A 20,504-nucleotide genomic window follows, 5' to 3' on the forward strand; every position below is an offset into this window, starting at 1 on the left:
GGGCGCCTTGGGAAGTGGGCCAATAAGTGTCCAGGCCACATGTCCAAAAGGCTAATTTGAAAGTCCTTGCACCACGGGGCTCTGCATATACAGTTGGATCGGGGAGGATGGGCAGTGGAAGCTGGTGGGATGGGGTTGGGGGTGAATGTGGTGGGTTTTTTGAGGGGGGAGATCACCATACAACAACAGTTGTTAGCACTGGGGACCCCTGACCTAGGCGGGGTAGCTGCAGTAGTAAGGTTGGAGGGAAAGCAGTTGACATCGTCAAGAGACATTTAGTAAGGCGCCAGTTGGATCAGCCGTAAGCAGCCCCCCAGCTAGCCTGGTGTCTCCTGTGAGTTTGGAAGAGCCTGTGCCTCATGTCTGTCTTAATGAAGCTGGTCGGGGAGGTGACAGAGACAGGATGACAAGGGCTTGTTCTCCTAGAGGCTGGCTGCCCAGCCATCTCAGCCTTCTAGAACTGTCCTTATCCTGAGTGTACATCAGGGAGATGGTTAAACATACAGATTCGCAAACCCCACCCCAGGATTTGGGTGGAAAAACCTGTGGTAGGGCCTGGCCAGGACTCATAGTCTACCATGATCACCTCCCCACCAGGTGATTCTGATGCAGCTGGTCTAACACCCAGCTGGCTTTATGAACCACTACTCTGGAACTTAACTGAGGGAGAGTCAGGAAGTGAGCAAAAGTGGAAGCTCTGGGCAGCACACTGGGTGTCACAAAGTGTATTTCTAGCGGCTAGAACTCAGAGAAATGGAGTTTAAAATGTTTCTGATGTTTGTTTTATCTGGGCTTGGCTTGGATGCCTCCAGTGATGGGTGTCTCACTACCTACCAAGTCAGCCCAGTGATTTCAAGACAGCCCTGTAGAAAGTGCTTCTTTCCATCCGGGCCAATTTCTGCCTCCCTGTAATGTGTTCTTGGTGGTCTGGTCCAGGCATCTGGAGACACACACAGTAAGTACCACCCTCTTCCCCAAGCAGCTTGCCAAGCATGTGGGTGTTTCTGATGGTGATGAGCGCTAGCATCTGTGTAGATGATGCGTGTTGCTGTTATTATCCCCGTTTTACAGATGAACAGAGACTGAGGCACCCAGAGTTAAGAAACCTGTGCTAGGTCACACAGTCAATACTCTGAACCACCAGAGTACACTGTTCTAGACTCTTCTACCACCTGCAAGCCTCCCACCAAACATTCTTGGTTCCTTAGGACTTTCCTTCCTATGACCTGTTTTTGTTTGTTTTTTCATTCTCCTCCTGAACTCTGAGGCCCTTCTTCCCACCCTTAACCACTCCCTGCCTTTCTGAACCATATCTGGGAAGACATACCTCTCCCTTACTCAGATTTTCTCCTTATTTAGTAAAAGTGTAGTTCTCATTTAGTGTATATTTCTCATTAGGTGAATTCCTAATAATTTATTTTCTTTCTTTTTTTTTTTTGCCACACTGCGTGGCATGTGGGATCTTAGTTCCCCGACCAGGGATTGGAAGCGTGGAGTCTTAACCACTGGACCATCAGGGAAGTCCCCCTAAAAATTTCGATGGTTATATTTTGATTTTAAAACTTGCAGGCCATCCCGTTTGATCTTCACGCGTCCCGTGGCGGGGGGAACAGGGTGGGTGAGGTCTGACTTGCGCAGGGGCTGGGCTGGACCATTACCCTGCTTGTTTTAGGCGTTTCTAGCAACACAGGTAATGATCACATTGGCTCTTTTGGTGACCACGGTCTCTGCCGACTCTGAGCTCACAGCCGGCTCAGACCCTCTCGTCTCCAGCTTTGCTCCTTCAGAGCTACATTCTCCCACTTGGCACTTGCAGGGTCGGATGTGGGGACCCACGTGTGGGTTGTAGATGTTTTCCCAGTATGCTTGGCCTTGTTAGATTTGACCAGGTGTTCAAGTCTGTGAAAAATCTGAGCTGAAGGCTTGCATTCCGGCAGCACGGCTGGTTTTCCATCTCCCTGTGGGTGATTGAGTGCCGGGGACATCGCATCCAGAGCTAATGGCCATGGATTCAGACGCTCGTGTACTTGACTCATGGAAAGCCCACCAGGGCCCCAGCCTCTACTCTTCTTGCTTTAGACACACTTTTTTTTTTTTTAATATATTTATTTATTTATTTATTTATTTATTTGTTTATTTATTTATGGGTGTGTTGGGTCTTCGTTTCTGTGCGAGGGCTTTCTCTAGTTGCGGCAAGCAGGGGCCACTCTTCATCGCGGTGTGTGGGCCTCTCACTGTCGCGGCCTCTCTTGTTGCGGAGCACAGGCTCCAGATGTGCAGGCTCAGTAGTTGTGGCTCACAGGCCTAGTTGCTCTGCGGTATGTGGGATCTTCCCAGACCAGGGCTCGAACCCGTGTCCCCTGCATTGGCAGGCAGATTCTCAACCACTGCGCCACCAGGGAAGCCCTAGACACACTTTTAAGACACTGCTTTGTGTGGGTCCCAGTCCATAGCAGTTTAGAAGCCGTATGAGAAAAGGGGGATAGGGTGCTGTCAGACACACAGACAGAAAGTTAAAACTAGGGAGGAAGCTATAAGAAGTCCACTTAAAAACTCCAAATTATATTCTGGGGTCATTTAGTTTAGAGGAACTCTGTCATATATATATATATATACATGGTTTTTTTGGTGGGGGTCCTATATATCTTAAAAGCCCTTGAGGGATTCTCTGTATTATAGTCCTAAAGATAATCCAGAGTTCTAAGAAGGTCAAATTATATCTATTCTGTGTACTCTCAGGAGACGGAGAAATGTTTAACTTTACACACGAAAGAGTAAGCTTTACTTATATGGAAATGTTCTCTCTGGCCATGCCAGCTAATTGGGAGCCCTTTTATATCTATTTTTAAATGTTTCAAAGAAAATGTGCTAAACCGTGTCCCCGGGGCGTTGAATCTGTGGACCCCGGAGAAAAACAGGAGTATTTTCCTGTTGCTGCGGAAATCAGGGGCTGCCTTGTCAGGGAGGAGGAACCAGAACAGGGCTGGGGAGAGGTGGGTGGGTAGGATGAGGGGGTTTCTGTTTGAGGAAGAAGGACGGACATGAGCACAGTGAAGGTGTTGGACCTGGGTCAGGGGCATTTGGGATGCCCGGCTGGGGAAGGGGGACCAGATCCTGAGCTGCTGGAATGTTCCCAAGCCTGTAGGCCAGGGACTGCCCGACCGACTTTGGTGAGATGGTTAACTGAGCGCATTTCTGGGCCCCTCCCCACTGAGGCAGAGGTGGGATCGGTCTGGGGCGGGGCCCCAAAATCTGTGTCTTAACTAGCAGTTCAGGCAACCCGTGAGGCAGGTGGCCTCTGGCTGTGCTTGGGGACTTGCTAGTGCCGACAGCACAGGGCCGGTTGCTGCAGATGCTCAAGTGACACAGGTGGCCGAGTTAGAACAGTGGCTGTAGCCATAGTGCTGGGAAGGAGGCGTCGGGTGGGGTGGAACGGGGGTGGTGGCAGGGAGCCTGGTTAGGAGGCTCAGGTGAGACCCTTCGACTGGAGTCCGGTCCACCTGGCATTGGAGCCCCTGGTTTGGGCGCCACACAGCCGCCTTCGTGGTCACCTTTCTTCCTCATCGGCCTGGGGTACCCTGGAGTCTCCATTGAGGGATCAGAAGGCAGGAGGGCTGCTGTGGGCCTGGCCCTTCCTGGGGGCCTGGGAGGGGGTCTGCCTCGGCTGAAAAGTCATCTGAGCCGCTACCCAGGTGACCGCCGCGGGCTGGCTCCACGCACCGGGGACGCAGAGGGTGAGAGGAGAATGGGCCCAGTGTCCTTCCCATCTGCCGCTCTGAGTGGAGCTTCTGTAAGGACAGGGCTGCGGCTTCCCGAGGGGTTGAAGGCAGCCAGCACAGGCCAGCCCGTCCCACTTCGGGAAGCAAGATCAGACGGCCCGAGAGAACCCGGACACTCAGAACACTCTGGTCCCAAGTCAGTGAGCAAGGAAGGGCTTGGAGGTGAGGGCATGGGGCAGCTGGGGACATGGGCAGAGGGCAAGGGTGCATCTGCCGGTTGGTACAGGGTTTTCAGTTCCTGAACGAGGGAGCTGACTCTAATTTCTGGGCTTTATCCCTAAGATCACCATCCAGATGTTTCAGGTTTTCATCCATTTGCGTGTCTCCAGGAAAACCACCTGGGCAGCATTGGGGCGCCCACCCCAACGGGCCTGGCTCAGGGTATAATGGGTGACCGAGTGGGTGGGGGCCCTCCAGAGTGGGAGAGGCTCGTGCAGGGTTTGCTCATTGTCACCAGTTAACATGGGGCGTGAACCAGTGGCTCCAGGCCCAAAAATAGACCTTGGATCTCGGGGTGCAGTTTTCCCCATTCTCTACAGATGAAGAGACATTCACAGCTCTCTCCCTCTCCTCACCTGTTTGGACACCCCTGTGGCCATTCCCAGGGGTGGGAAAAGCTCAACCTCTGACATTTGGGAGCCAGATTCAAACCCAGCTCCTCCCTGTGAGCTGGGACAGTTACTCAGTTTCTGCACTTCTATTTCTTGGTGTGGGGAGATGCTTTCATTTCTCTTGGGCGTATACTTAGGAGTACAGTTGCTGGGTCATATGGTAGATCTACATTTACCATCTTATAAAACTGCCAAACAGTTTTCCAGAGCGGCTGCACCTTTTCGCATCCCCACCAGCAGCATGTGAGGGTTCCGATGTCCCCACATCCTCACCAAGTCTTGTCATTGCCTGTCTTTTTCATTGTAGCCATCCTAGTGGGTATGAAGTAGTATCTTCATTTTGCATTTCCCTGATGAGTGTTGGTGTTGAACATCTTTTTATGGGCTTTATTAGCCATACATAAATCTTCTTTGGTGATGTGTTTATTTCAACCTTTTGCCTATTTTTATAAATTTATTTATTCATTTATTTATTTTTGGCTGCATTGGGTCTTCGTTGCTGTGCATGGGCTTTTTCTAGATTCTGTTGAGCGGGGGCTACTCTTCATTGTGGTGCGCGGGCTTCTCATTGCGGTGGCTTCTCTTGCTGTGGAGCACGGGCTCTAGGCGCATGGGCTTCAGTAAATGCGGCATGAGGGCTCAGTAGTTGTGGCACACGGGCTTTGTTGCTCTGCAGCATGTGAGATCTTCCCAGACCAGGGCTCGAACCGGTGTCCCCTGCATTGGCAGGCGGATTCTTAACCACTGCGCCACCAGGGAAGTCCCTGCCCATTTTTAAGTTGGATTGTTTGTCTTCTTCTTATTGTAAGAGCTGTTTATACAAACTGATTCAAGTCTTTTGTTGGATATGTGGTTTGCAGGTATTTCCTTCCAGTCCTTATGTTTTCACTTATTAACGATGTCTTTTGAAGTGCAGAGGTTTTTAACACTGATGATGCCACACTTATCAATTTCTTGTATTGCTTGTGCTTTTGGTGTTGTATCTAAGAATCTTTGCCTAACCTGAAGTCATGAAGATACAGTTCTGTTTCCTTCCAAGCGTCTATAGCTTTAGACCTTACCTTAAGGTCTATGATCACTTTAATTTCTGTATATGGTATATAATTTTGTATATGATGAGATAACGGTGTAAATTAATCTTTTTTGCATGTGGATATCCAACTGTCCCAGGAACATTTGTTGAAAACGAACAAAAAAATGACTCTTTCCCCCATTGAATTGCTGTGGCACTTTTGTTGAAAATCTCAACCATTGTGTTTAATGCCCCAGCTTTCTCTTTCTCTCTCCTCTTACTCATCATGGTGGTTGGCAGACTGGTAGAATATGATGTTAACCGCATTTCCACGTGTATAACTGCACCATCATAGTTACCAAGAGCCAGCGGCTATGTGACCATTGGTCAAAGACAAGATGGTCTACCCGAGGGGCAGCTGCCACCTGCCAGCTGTGTGATTTGGGTCAAGTTTCTTAATTGCTCCCTGCCCCAGTTTCCCCACCCGTGAACCAGGGGTGCTAATAACTCCTTACCTCAATGGTTACTGTAAAAAAGATAAGCGGAGGGCAGCCCACACAGTTAACATTAGTTGTTCCGTTGATGCAGTGGTGTTTCTGATGACCAGCATTAATTTTGGCTAAAATTGCTCACCCTGGCTCCGCACATCCTAAAATAAAAAAAGGGATGGGATACCCACACAGTTGAGGGGCGCTCCGTACAGACTGCAGTGCCTAGGAAGCAGCTCCCATAGCCCACAAATAGGCCGTTTTTGACATCAGCTGCAAGTGATATTCTTTTTTGGGGTGAATGCACCTTCTTTAGGAAGGCCTGGTGGAGCATGTGTCCCTGACTAATGGCAAAGAGATGTGAAAAAAGAAATACCACTAGCTTAACCTCTTCTCTGGTTTGCACTGAATTCTAGTACAAACCTGCACGTCAGCACACTCACCCACACACACCTCCCCCTACACACACACACACACACACACACACACACACACACACACACACACACACACACACACACACACACCTTTCCTGGCAGGCTCCTCCTCCTTCACCGCTTCCTCCTTTCATTTGTAAGTAGCTCCCTCCAGAGGGCCAGACATTTGCATCACCCCCACCTGAACCCTAACTTGTCTCCTAAGGTGGGGTCTTAACCCCGGCACTGTTGACGTTTGGAGCCTGGTCCCTGTTTGTCGTGGGGCCGTCCTGTGCATCTCAGGATGTTTTGCAGCACCCCCCCCTCCTTCCAGTTGTGACAACCAAAACTGTCTCCAGACATGGCCACATGTCCCCCTGGGAAGCAAAACCACACCCCACTGAGAACAGCTGCCCTGCCGGGTCTCATTAAAGGCGTGTGAGACAGAGATCGGGAGCCGGAGAACAGGCCCTCGTGGGCGGGTGTCAGGAGAGTGATCCGGAGGGACACGTCCCCCAGCCTGTCCTGCACTCAGAGCCCCTTGTGCCTTGGCTCCAGGGCCTCACTGTCCTCGGAACGCTCCGGGCAACGCTGTGCATCTTCCTGCCCTGTGGGCTTGCCGTGAAACGGCCGTAGCACCTGTGACTCCTCGGCCCTGGTGCCCTTGAACCTCCACTCTTGGTTCACACCACCTTCTCTCCGAAGCCGTGTCTGCAAAGGCCCCCGACACGAAAGGAAACGCGGAGAGAGCCCCTCGGCGGAGCCCCAGTCCCGACGACGAAGCCTTGCTTTTGAGGCAGAAGCACAAATGGCTACACGTCCGAGAGAAAGGAGACATGCCCCTGCGGAGAAGACAGGCCCTCCGGCGGTGGAAGAGCTGGCTGCCCCGGCGCTTGGCCGAGGAGCTGGAGGCGGAGCAGCAGAAGGCCCCAGACCAGCGAGTCCGAGCCTGGAGAGGCTGTACTCAGCACATCTGTTGCGGGGGAGGCGGTGGCGGGCCGACTGGCCGAGGACCATGAACCTGACTCAGAGGGCTCGACCCAGCAAGGGGCCGCCAGGTCGCCCAGGGCCGAGGGGAAGCACACAATGGCCATGCGGCAAGAGAAAGGACACAGGGAAGAGCTGGTCCGACGGCAGCCCTGGTGCACCACGTCGCGGAGAATAGCGGTGACCCAGGAGAGGCAGGGAGCCTCCAGAACCACGGGCCTGAGTCCTCGCCCCCTGAGCCCAGCAGAGAGGAGTGAAGGAAAACACGCGCCTTCAGCGAAGACCGGCGGGGGCCACCGTCCCGTTGACCCTGGGCTGAGAAGAGGGACAGAACTTGGGAAAGCTCTTGGCTGCTGTAGGGGAGATCAAATGCCTGGAGGAACGGGAGACAGAAACAGCCCAGGACAGCAGGAGGCAGCTGGGGAAGCAAACGGCTTGTCTTCAAGGCCTGAAAAACCACTGTTTGGATCAGAGCCCCGAGGGCAAAGCCGACGACCTGGAACAGCTGTGGCCAGTCGGCTCGACCTGCAGAAGGGGGGCCTGACCGCCGGCAAAGCTCTGTGACAAGAGCAGGTGGCAGGGAGAGCTGGAGTTTGCCTCTGAAGGGTTGTTCGATACCAACCGGAAGCTGAAAAAAACACCTGAACTTGCACCTGGATCTCAAGCCCGGGATGGATGAGAGCCCCAGTGAAGAACAGGGCTTTGAGGAGACGCAGGCATGGAGAAGGGAGAGCCAGAGAAAGAGGAATGGAAGAGATGCAGAGATGGACATGGTGCCCACTGGGGAGCCCACGGGTCCAGCGGGGGTGGACGCCCGCCTGACGCCGTCCAGAACCAGCTTGAAAAAGTTACTAAGCAAGCTCAAGAACCAAAAATCCCATAGGATGGCCAAGTGCGTGGTTAAGGATGACAGTCAACCGTGGTCTCCCGAGGCAGGGACATCTGTCGATGAAGAGAACCTGCTCTCGTGCAGCCCCGAATCCAGACAGGAGCCGCCCCGGCCGGACGCGCTGGCGCAGGGCTCCCTTCAGCTTCACCCGCGAGAACAGGCAGACAGAGGTGGCTTGACGGCATCAAGGCAGAAGCAGAAAATGCAGGAGGAGCAGAGAAGACCAAAGCAGCTGGGCTCACTCAAGCAAGTCAGACACCCCAAGATGAGCTTGGAGGCCGACCTCCAGACGGAGCTGGAAGATGGGAGGAGGGCACAGAGGCCAGCTTCTCTGGCTCGTCGGAAGCCTGACTCCCCTCCAGACCAGGAGAAGAAAGGAGGGTATGACCGCAGCCCCACTTCCCCCTCGGCCAGCATCGTCGATGATGACAGGCACAGTCAGATGATCCGTGACCTTCAACAGCAAATTCTAGAGCAAAACAAGTTGCACAAGCAGTTTCTTGAAGAAACCAGGAAACGCTTGTGAGAGTTTCAGAAAATATGTTAAAAACGAGAGTCCCACCCCTGGTAAATACATCACTGGTAACTGAGCGTTCTGCCAGAACTGGCACCCAAGTCTGTGCGATTGTATTTGCGTCATCTGCTCAGAAACCTGTAGCCTCTTTAAAATGGGCCATCAGTCATCCTTCCATCCTTTGGAGCGAATTCCTCTGCAGGAATCGTACTTATTGCCAATCTTGCCTTTAAAACGAAGTCCAGTTCAGGAAGACTCCTTAGCACGAACGTGTGGGGCGCGCTAGGAGGGTCTGGCCATTGTAGCACGAAGGTGTGTCCCGGAGCTGAGGCTGTTTTCACGTGCCACAGCACAGGTGGAAACACCAGGTACATTTAAGTGCTTCAGATGTTTTGGCGAAATAAACAGTGGACTTTGAGGGGCATCCAAGGTCAGACGGGCACAGTTACAAAAGATACATCATTTGTTGCTTAGCCAGTGGCTGAGACGTTAATGGAGAGATTTAACAAAAATCTTTTAGTCTTTCAAACCAACATCATTTAATAGGACATCAGTAACATTCTTATAACTTTAATATTAGAAAGTAGGAGGGAGGGAGAAAGGAGGGGGAGAGGGAGGGAAAGAAGGGGGTGGAAGCAAGAGGAAGAAAGAGGAAAGAGAGAAAGAAAGGGGAAGTGGTTCCCAGCAACTCAGCCCTATAGACTCCTTCTGGGGCTGGCAGTGGTGGGGGAACCAGGGTGTCTGGTAGGTTCCCTACCCTCCAGCTTTACCTCTGACCCAAAAGCCTTGGCAGTCGTGGAGACCCTACACTGGGTGGGGTTTTATCTGCCTGTTGCATACTTAGGGGTTGGAATGGGGGTGGACAAACCTTTTCTGCAAAGAGCCGATAGTAAACATTTTAGGCTTTGCTGGCTATACGGTCTCTGGCAACCACTCTACGCCTGCCTTTGCAGCTGGAACGCAGCCACAGACAACACATAAATGAATGGGTGTGACGGAGTTCCAATAAGACTTTATTTACAAAAATAGGTGGTAGGCAGGCTTTGGCCCTTGGGCCAGAGCTAACTGACCCCTGGACTTAGCATATGAAGGAGAGGTTCCCTCCCTCCCTCCCTCCCTCCCAAGGACCTCAGATGCACTGGATGGGATAAATCCTCTTCATTCATGATATGTTGGCATCATTGGGCCACCAATGGCCTTTTTTATCTTTTGTATGTTTGGCAACATAGCCCAGCCATGTCAAAGTGACCAGCAGAGTTGAAGGCAGGGTCTGCCACGACCCCAGCCCGTCCACATATAGACAATATAATGAACAACTGTGAGCCCACCACCCAAACCCAAGATCTGGAATATTTGCTGAAAACCAGCTTTATCTGTGTGCTACTTCCCTCTTCTCTACGCTGTTCCTCCTTAGCTGTATCGTACACCCGCTGAACTTGGGAGTTGTCCCTTGCACTTCACTACAACCCGAACACAACCTGTAGTGTTTAGTTTTACTCCTGCTTGAACCCTATAAAAAGGATATTATATCATGTGTGGTCTTTTGGAAGCGTTTTTGGACCCAGCGTAGTTAGTTCATTCGTGTCACACGTAGGTGTCATTTTTGCCACAGCGTCATAGCATGTGACCCTCTGAGCCTTCTTTCCATAGCTGCTTCTGTTTTGTGCCAGTTCCCAAAAAGTGAACTACATCCCTAATGCATTTGGATCAAAAGGCCTGGCATCAAAAAGTGCTTTGGGAATGTTTGAACACCACAGCTGGAATGTAGGTGTGGGAAAGGTCCCATCCCTCCTTTTCTTCCCATTTTCACCTTTTTTTTTTTTTGTCCCTGGAAAATGTTGACCTGATATTATACTGTTTTTCCTTTGCAAGTACTGAGTGACAGACACTGCCCCACTTAACTGGAGCTGAACACTGAACAACACACACACAGGACATGTTCTAGTGGAGGATATAGGTAACAAGTGACCACAATGACAGATGGTGATAGAGGGATACTCAGAGAGGTGGGGTGACTGACCGGATATGTGTCTCTGAGCCTCCAGCCCACAACCCCTGAATGCGACCATTGTGTGGAGCAGTAATGGCATCCCACAAGGTGTGATTTGTTTGTTTGTTTGTTTGTTTTTCAGTTTTGTTTTAAAATCAATAGCTTGAGTGAGGAACCTTCCACCATCTCACGTCTCCATCACGTGAGTCTCCATTGTCTGTGGCTTTTCCATTTTAGGTGGAGAAAATGTTTGATCCCAGCCCGGTTTCTCTCACCTGCTTCTGGAATACCATGGGTCAGGGCTGCAGAGCTGCTCAACAATTTGGTCTGAGCCCAACGTGAATAAGAAAAAAGTCCTGGGGCCAAGAGAGCTTTGTCACTCCGAGGCCAAATGAGGATTCCCTGCGGGGAGGGGCGCTGGCCTTTAGTGGGTGCTCAGCTGGAACTCTCATCTGTCGCTATGGGATCATCTCGGTCTGAGGGTGGAGGGGTTGCCATGGGATCACTGGGTTTAAAGCCGTGGCCACGATGGGACCCAAACACTGAGTAATGAGATCCTCGTGACTCGGGCTGGAAGCCGCAGTCTAATGAAGGGGCAAGCCTGCCTTTAAGTGCCTTATTTTTGTTTCCACTTTCAAAGGTCATGTTTGTGGCCCGTGTGTTCTAGGTGAGGAATTGTCCCTTCTTGGCCACACTTGAGCTAAAAGTAGGTGTGGGGGATGGGCAGCGAGACATGGCGGAGGGTGACTCAACTCTGCCTGGACGGTCACTCCCACACTGTCCCCTGGCAGCTGGATGAGACACCCTGCCCTTTCCCACCTGTCCTACAGAAGGCTGAAGGGGGGCGGGCCAGGGTACCCCCTTCCCCAGGTCAGTGACATGGGTAATGAAACAGCCCTCCAGGACTGCCCCCGCCTGCCCGCCCGCAAAAAGAGCTGACCCTCCAGTGATTCCCGATGGAGATGTCACCAGTAACTTCCATCTCTCAGTGGTATCCAGTGGGTGGGCTGGGATCCCAGAAGACACTGCCTTCACTCCCTGTCGGTCACTTTGATATGACTGGACCCTGGTGCCCAGGGCCCTGGGACAGCGCCACCTGGAAGGGTTCTGCCCAGTACTGCCAGGGGCCACTGGGGACCCTGACACGGTGGCTCCTCCTAAAGGGTCCTCCCCCAGCAGCCTTCCCCACGCGTCCTCCCTCCCTCCCTCATGGGCTCTTCCTCTCTGAAACTGCATCTTCTAGAACTTTCCCCTGGTTTTGTGATTCCTCCCCCCACTTTCGGGGGCAGCTACCGTGTTCCTGTTTCACTCTGTGTTGTCAGGTCCCTTCCTTGCAGCCCAGCCAGTGAGTCCTCCCCAAACGGCAGCCGCTAGGGAAGGCCTCCGTGGCCGGCCTGCTGGTGGACAGGCCCTCCGTTTGCCCAAGGGATCCACAGGTGGAAGACGGCGCCGGTGGTGCCTGCTGCGAGGTCCGCTGTCCACAGGCAGGTGCTGGCCAGCAGTGACCGACAAGGACCAGGACACTTCGGAAGCAGGGACAGAAGTTCTCCCTCGACAATGTGACTGCTCCCGCCCTGGAGGGGCCGGTGGGCACCCTCGGCTTGGATGTGACCCCGCGTTCCACGTGTGCTGCTCTGAGGGTCCTTATGCCTGTCCCCTCCCCTGCCCAGCCAGGTGCGAGGTTGCAGTGTGTATGAGAACATCCAGAATCTCAGAAATGTAAAACAATGGGAAAATAGGTTTTTCAAGTTGGGGTGGAGGGCAGGGGACCCTCTTTCAGGCCATGAGATGCGGGCAGCTTCTTGCCTCCACGTGATGGAGACGTGATGGAGAGCTGATGGCGGAGCGCAGCCCACCCTCGTCCTGGCTGGAGACGGGAGGCTGGGTGGACTGCACACCCCACACCACCCGCTCCAAGGGGCAGCTGGGCTGCCACCTGGGCTCTTACTTGCTAAGCTAACGAGGACTAGCCGACGAGAGGGGGCATGAACCACCCAGCCTGCGCACCCAGCTTCCCTCCACACTGGCAGCTGGGAGGGTGGCTCTGGGATTCCAGCCTTTCCATCGCTGCTCCTGGCTCCTGGGAAATGCCGTGGATTGGAGTCGGCCCACAGACCACATGCCTCAACGTCCCACGCCAGGGCCACTGCTGCTGCTCTGTCCATGCGGATGGGGGCCTGAGCCACAGGCCCGGCACTCGAGTGTTCAGTCCCCAAAATGAGGCAGCCTGGAAGGGGAGACCTGCCCGAGGTCACGGCCCACCAGCAGCAACGTGAGGACAGGACCCTTGTCTGCTGCCCCTCGCTTCTTAGCTGTCCGTCCAGCCCCTTCCTAAGCCTGTGGGTGGGGAGGGGTCCTCTCAGCATCTCTCCCTGCACCGCCCCCCCCCCGCCCCCTGCCCCGCCTGGTCCTGCTCCTGCCCCCGCTCCGGGCTCCAGGCTTGGGCTTGCAGGACTGAGCTTGGCTCCTTCTCGGGGTCTTGGCGGAGAAAGTGCAGAGCAGCAGTTCCCTCCACAAAGCCGCACTGTTCTCAGCAAATCCTCCCAGGAGCGGGATGCATTTTTTTCAAATGATTCAGCAGCACGTGAATGGGAAGGGCCCGGGCCCAAGGCTTCGGAGACCGTGACCAAGGCCTCTGGCATGAGATCCTGCTGGGCCCGCAGGGAAAAGGGAGGAAAGGTGGCGGGGCTTGAGTCAGGGGTCCTATCTGGGTCCTGGGGGGTCGGGAGGGCAGCTTGGAAGCTGGGCGGTGAGTGCTGCAGCTTCTCTCTGCATCACCAGGGCGCTTTTAGAGATGTTTCCCTCCTGCTCCCAAGGGGAGCCAAAGCAAAGGGACAGGAAATGGAGATGGGAGAGCTGGTCTCCATGGAGACGGGGCATCCAGTGGACAACGGCTCACGTGTATGTACTAGAATCTTGAACAGCACTGGGCAGGCCTGGCAGATCCCCAGGTACTGGGCTCATGGGCAGCGTGGACCAGGGCTGGGGCTGTACTGCTGTTTCCTGTTGTCTGTCCTGCACCCGTCACTCTCCCTGCCCCACCCTCAACTCCTGAAAAAACACATCTGCTCTGAGCAGTTGTCATTCCAGGCGTTTTTGACCCTGGCCTGAGTCACGCTGGCCAAGTCTTGCCCTCACACTGGACACCACAGCCCTGCCGTGGACATCTGTTGGCTCCTGGGGTTGGGGAGGTTTGGGGGACCTGGGGGTGGGTCTGGTCTCTCACAGCTGCTACAGGGATGGAAGAAGCCCTTGGTTCCCTGCAGCATCACAGGGCTGTTTTTAATTACTTCATTTCCCTGAAAGCAGGGAATTTGGAGGAGGTCTGCTCCACCCCTGGCTGAACAGGGCCTGGCATTGAGGCCAGGGAAGGCAGAGCTGAGTGCTTGGGGAGAGCCCCCAGGGCCATGTCCACCATGGGGCAGCTGGAAAGGTGAGGGCTGGGTGCACACTGAGGTCAGAGGGGCAGGTGGGGCTGGATGCTCCCATGGCCTTCTGGGCACCAGGCCAGCACTGACGCCATGCATTCCTTGTGACATCTCCCAGGCTGCTCGGCCACATCCCGTTTCCACATGCCTGTTCTGTAGGGAGGGGCGTGGCCCCGAAACCTGGGGAGTCCAAGCGGTCTGCAGTCCATGTGAACACGACCCTCTTTCTAAATCATCATCCACCCGCCCCCCTGCCCCTGTAGCTGGTGCGGTCTGCCCCCCACCCCAAAGAAGCAGATGCAGCCCATTGCAAAGGCTCACAGTGTCTTTACCATGCTCCCCACAGCCCACTGAGATGGTTTAGTTACTTGTAAGCAGTTAGGGATCCCTCGGTAATCCAGAGCAGGGCTCTGAAAAATACAATCACTTCATTACAGCTTTCATGGGGCAGAGCAGCAGGCTGTGTGTCTGGGGTGTAGACGCAGGAAGCGGGGCACCCCTCATTTTCTGACTCTACCCTTAAGGGTTAGTGGTGGCTGGGATGGAGTTACCCCAGTCCACCCTCCACTGGGACTTGGGGCAAGTTCATCAAAATTCAAAGGTCAAGGGGCCTCTGCCAGGTCAACTGTGTCACTGTGTCCACCCTAAAGGGACAAGAGACCCTCTTCCCAAGAGGCAGCCTCGGGATGTAGCTGCAGGCATTAAGCGAGGACTTTGGTAGCTCTGCGATTTGAGGGTGTAGATGTCTACCCTCACGGCGCCCCTTCTCTGGAGAGTGTAGACAAGAGTGTGGAACCCTCTAGCCCTCCCCAAGTACCCCAGCAGTGCAGAGCACACCTGGAGAGCTGGGGGTCCGAAGCCTGGCCTGGAGTAAGTGGGGGCTGGATCTCGTCTGGGACAAAATCGTTGCTTTCTGAATTCCTCTGAAATGGTTGGCGTGTAGTTTTTCCCAGAGACAAGGAAACGGACCAAGTGACCCTCTAACTCTCAAACCAGGGCTCGCATTCCAGGCACAGCAGCAGAGGGGCCCCCACCCGCTCTTGATTGGGGCCAGTAGGGTCTTTGGCAAATGTGCCGGCCACTCGACAGCCCCTGACCTCTCCCGCACAGCGGATGGCTTTGAGACCGTGTGCCCCTCACCAGAGGGACCACTGGGCATTTTCCATGAGGCCGTGAGCAGGGCTGCGAGGTCCGTGTTAGTGCCTGTCTCGCTGGGCGCCCCTTCCAGATCGGAGCTGGAGGCTGCGGTAGGCGGGCGGGGAGGTGACGGTGGCCTCTGCTGATGCTGAGCCCCCCTCGCCACCCTGAGTCAGCGCATACACGTAAGGCTCAGACGGTTCAGGGTTTTGACCTTGTATTTAGACGGATGTTTTTCCGAATCCTGGAGATTCCCGCACTTGTTGCAGGCAGACCCGTGATTTTTCCCTGAGCCGGAAGCTCTGCCTGGGCAGGCTTTGGGATCTGGGGATTCTGGGGTGTTGAGTGTGTTGGTGCAAGGCCGTGAATGTCTAAAAGTCAGAGTCCTGACATCCCCAGTTTTACCGTGCTCTGGGGTCGGGAGCCCATGCCGAGCAGCGTAGCCCCGTTGGGAAAGGTCCTACAGGATACATTCGTACGTGTAGCATATGGCATTCCTCTGGAGAGAAGTTGGGCCCGTGGTAAGACAGTCAAGATAATTCAGTTTATTTCAGTGTGAAATAAATGAACTTGTGACAAGCAGTTCTCTTTCAGGGCCCGGCTCCCCCGTAGACTATGTCCTTGGCTTGTTGTTAATCTCCATGGCTTCCTCGATAAGGTCTGCAGACACATGAGGACTGAGATGTTGGTGGGGTGTGGGCGAGACCTGAATCGGCCTGGGCTGGTCGAGTGTGCTGCTTCTCTGGACTGGCCCTGGCCACAGGGTGTGCTGGGGACACCCAAGGTTTCCTGCCAGCCTCCTCCCCGTCCCCTCCCCCCAGGGCAGTGGCACAGTCTGGCCTCCATTGGTTTTGCCTGGGCTGTCGTCATCTCTCGGAGTCTGAACATAGCCTGTGTTCTTTGGATCGTCGTCCGCAACCTTGACTTTCCACCCACCCCGTTCTTTTCCATCCCAAATCTGGCTGGGCGGACTAGGGATTGTTTTTGCAGGCTCCTAGCGGGGGGAAGTGACGTCATGTGGTGTCCACAGCCCGAGGGGTGGGGGCGGGGACTCTGCGGTTGCTTGTGCTTTGAATTAAGTCCACGGCTGTGCATTCCAGTAGCCAACATCTGGCAGTGAATTCATCAGCCAGTGTATCACCCTTGATCTCAAACCCAGATGTTGTGTTAACGGCAGAAGAGAAGAAAAAATCCGAGCAGCCCAGGGAGAGGCCATCATTTTTGCGTCCAAAGCAGTTAGAACAGGAATCTTCATGAAGACTCTCCCTCCTACTGCTGCCTCTCGTTCCCCAGGGGCAGGATGGGGGAGCAGAGCTGCTCACTCACGGGGTGGGGACAGGACCTAGGCTGACCCCCACCCCAGGGCCAAACACCAGGCCCAGCATGCAGTAGGTGTTTGGTAAACATGAGTCCATCCCTCCATTTTAACTTCTTCCCAGATTCTTTGGGTCTCTTTGCTTCTCCCCAGCCCTGTCCTTTAAATGGCCTGGGACTCAGAGAGGCCCATCCCTCACTTGGAGTGGCCTCCAGTCTGGAGCTCAGGGTTATGCCCATTGCGCTAGGTGCAGGAAACACATTTCTGGAAAGCTCTTCTTGCCTCCTTCTCTGTCCGCCACTGGCAGTTGGAAAGAGTGTGCTTCTTGGTTTTCCTATCCATCATCTATCTTCCTGCCCGGGTTGGATCTCCTCGAAGGCAGGGACTGTTACTGAAGACCTTACCACACCTTACCCCTTTTGCCCTTTGGGCAGCAGGAGAGGGCCCATGCTTTTCGGATTTATACTTAAAAGGCAGTCCAACTCGGAACTCTGAGCTTGGCATGGAAGACAGTCCCCACTCTGGCTCATGCCGGGGGCAGAAAGCTGAGGGTCGGGATGTCCGCAGCCGAGTTGGCCGGGGTCCACTGTGCTGCTGCCCTGCCTGCCCTCCCTCCCTTGTGGGGCCCCTCCGGTCTCCTATCTGTAACTTGCCTGTGGGAGCCTCTGGCTGTGATCAATTCAGCTGCCAATGCTTTGCCTGTGTCCCCCCACCCCACCCCATGCAGAGTGGTACTGAGCCCAGATGGTACCTGCTGCCCTGAGCATCTCAGCGCCGTGGATCCCTCGCACCTACGCGGACGGGTGTGCGCCCAGCATCTCTCTTTCATGGTTGGAGGGTGTTGACACTTCGGGGAAGGTTTCCATAGAACTGGCCTTTCTTTTCTCTCTTGCTTCACTTTCTTTCCTTCCATTTCTCTCTCTCTTTTTTTTAAAATTTTTATTTGTTTATTCATTTGTTTTTGGCTGCGTTAGGTCTTCGTTGCTGCGCACGGGCTTCCTCTATTTACGGTGAGCAGGGGCTGCTCTTTGATGCGGTGCACGGGCTTACCATTGTGGTGGCTTCTCTTGTTGCGGAGCACGGGCTCTAGGCGTGTGGGCTTCAGCAGTTGTGGCACATGGGCTTAGTTGCTCTGCAGCATGTGGGATCTTCCCAGACAAGGGATCAAACCTGTGTCCCCTGCATTGGCAGGTGGATTCTTAACCACTGCGCCACCAGGGAAGTCCCCCCATTCTCTTTCATTTTGTAAAACGTTGAGATTCCCACCCAGAATTCAAAGACCCTGAAGAATCTGAATTCCTGTGCTGCGTGGACGAGCCCAGTTGGAGCTCCTCCCCACCCCACCCACCACCTCCCTGCAGGCAGCTGACAGCCCAGGGGCCAGTGAACATTCTAGTCTTAACTCTGGACCCTGGATTCAACCAATCTCTTCTTTTCTGACAAATTTTAAAAGGCAAGTGTGTGGTCTGTAACCCCAAAGCAGGTGCATCAGGAAGCTGCATCAGACCCAGACCCAGGATCCTCACTGCCCAGAGTGGGCTTCCCAGGCCTGAACGTGGCGCAGCTCTCCTTACCCCTCACCCCCCGAATGCAAGAATTCGCACCATTCTTCTCCGAGGTGCTGTTTTTGTTCTGTCCTGAGCTACACGTGCATCGTGTGTCAGGCACCGCGTCACGTGCCCCCCATCTCTTAGTCTTCCCACACCTTGATGGTGTGCAGATACTGGCAGCGGTGTCTCCGTTTCCAATGTGAGCAGCTGAGTCCCAGGGAGGCCAGGGAACTTCCCTGAGGCTACACAGCAGGGAGGGGCTACAGCAGGTTGGAGCCCCTCTGCTGCCCCCTTTCAATTAAGAACTCAGACTGCCTGGGAGCCTTAGGAGCTTTTATAAGAGAAAAATGCATGGACCTTGATGTGTGGAATGGAATGGAGTCTCTTGGCTGTTTGGGAGTAGTTTTTGCTTGTTTTCTTTTTTTTTTTTTTAATTTTATTGAAGTATAGTTGATTTACAATGTTGTTAATTTCTGCTGTACAGCAAAGTGATTCAGTTATACATATATATATATTCTTTTTCATATTCTTTTCCATTATGATTTATCACAGGATATGGAATATACTTCCCTGTGCTCTACAGTAGGACCTTGTTGTTTATCCATCCTGTATATAATAGTTTGCATCTGCTAATCCCAACCTCACAATCCCTCCCCACCTCCCCCTTGGCAACCGCAAGTCTGTTCTCTAAGTCTGTGAGTCTGTTTCTGTTTCATAGATAAGTTCATTTGTGTCATATTTTAGATTCCACATATAAGTGATATCATATGGTATTTGTCTTTCTCTTTCTGACTTACTTCGCTTAGTATGATCATCTCTAGGTCTATCCATGTTGCTGCCAATGGCATTACTTCATTCTTTTTTATGGCTGAATAGTACTCCGTTGTATATATGTACCACATCTTCTTTATCCATTCATCTGTCGATGGACATTCAGATTGTTTCCACGTCTTGGCTGTTGTGAATAGTGCTGCTATGAACATAAGGGTGCTTTTATCATTTTTTTTTTTTTTTTGGCTGCGTTGGGTCTTTGTTGCCACACGTGGCCTTTTCTCTAGTTGCAGCTAGTGGGGGCTTCTCTTCGTTGTGGTGCGTGGGCTTCTCATTGGGTGGCTTCTCTTGTTGCAGAGCATGGGCTCTAGGCACGCGGGCTTCAGTAGTTGTGGCACTCGGGCTCAGTAGTTGTGGCTTACGGGCTCTAGAGCACAGGCTCAGTAGTTGTGACACATGGGTTTAGTTGCTCCACGGCATGTGGGATCTTCCCAGACCAGGGCTCGAACCCGTGTCCCTTGCATTGACAGGCGGATTCTTAACCACTGTGCCACCAGGGAAGCCCAGGGGTGCTTGTATCTTTTTGAATTATAGTTTTCTCCAGATATATGCTCAGGAGTGGGATGGCTCGATCATATGGCAACTCTATTTTTAGTTTTGTTTTTTTTTTTTTAATATTTTATTTATTTATTTATTTATTTACGGCTGTGTTGGGTCTTCGTTTCTGTGCGAGGGCTTTCTCCAGTTGCGGCAAGTGGAGGCCACTCTTCATCGCGGCGCGCGGGCCTCTCACTTTCGCGGCCTCTCTTGTTGCGGAGCACAGGCTCCAGACGCGCAGGCTCAGTAATTGTGGCTCACGGGCCCAGTTGCTCCGCGGCATGTGGGATCTTCCCAGACCAGGGCTCGAACCCGTGTCCCCTGCATTGGCAGGCAGATTCTCAACCACTGCGCCACCAGGGAAGCCCTATTTTTAGTTTTTTGAGGAACCTCCATACTGTTTTCCATAGTGGCTGCACCAATTTACATTCCGACCAACAGTGTAGGGGCGTTCCCTTTTCTCCACACCCTCTCCAGCATTTGTTATTTGTAGACTTTTTTTTTTTAACATCTTTATTGAAGTATAATTGCTTTACAATGGTGTGTTAGTTTCTGCTTTATAACAAAGTGAATCAGTTATACATATACATATGTTCCCATATCTCTTCCCTCTTGCATCTCCCTCCCTCCTACCCTCCCTATTTGTAGACTTTTTAATGATGGCTGTTCTGACTGATGTGCAGTGGTACCTCATTGTTGTTTTGACTTTTTGCTTATTTTCTAATGGCCAGCAGTGTGTTTATTGAACACCTATAATGCAATAAGCATTGTGCAGGGTGCTGGACCTCTGAAAAGCAGTGCCAAAAAGTTCCAAAAAGCATGCAGAATTAGGTGTACCATAGTAAAATCTGGCAGCATTGCTCCTTTTAGAACTGTTATCTCCTTTGGATGTTCCTGGTTCATTTGATATCATGAGCTGAGGACGACGCTGCGGAAGAGCAGACTTATGACAGGACTAATCTGATGTTTACTGATTCGCATAAACACTTTTTTGTGCAGCACTGCAATAAGGTATAGATG

At 53.0% G+C, this 20,504-nt stretch overlaps 2 protein-coding genes across 2 annotated transcripts in view; both read left to right on the forward strand.

Moving 5' to 3' along the window:
* The window catches only part of TIMP2 (TIMP metallopeptidase inhibitor 2), a 50,571-nt gene that overhangs the window by 13,895 nt on the left and 16,172 nt on the right, over nucleotides 1–20,504 (forward strand). The gene's annotated exons all lie outside the window — the stretch shown is intronic.
* On the forward strand, nucleotides 6,975–9,240 carry CEP295NL (CEP295 N-terminal like; the record flags this gene model as incomplete). The annotated part of the gene is given in 4 exon segments (XM_028167370.2): nucleotides 6,975–7,301; nucleotides 7,303–7,634; nucleotides 7,636–7,924; nucleotides 7,926–9,240. Coding segments are annotated over 4 exon segments (1,731 nt in total), but the record flags the coding sequence as incomplete, so codon positions are not given.

The sequence above is a fragment of the Balaenoptera acutorostrata genome, chromosome 20 (genome assembly GCF_949987535.1).
Source record: "Balaenoptera acutorostrata chromosome 20, mBalAcu1.1, whole genome shotgun sequence".
Classification (NCBI taxonomy): Eukaryota; Metazoa; Chordata; class Mammalia; order Artiodactyla; family Balaenopteridae; genus Balaenoptera; species Balaenoptera acutorostrata.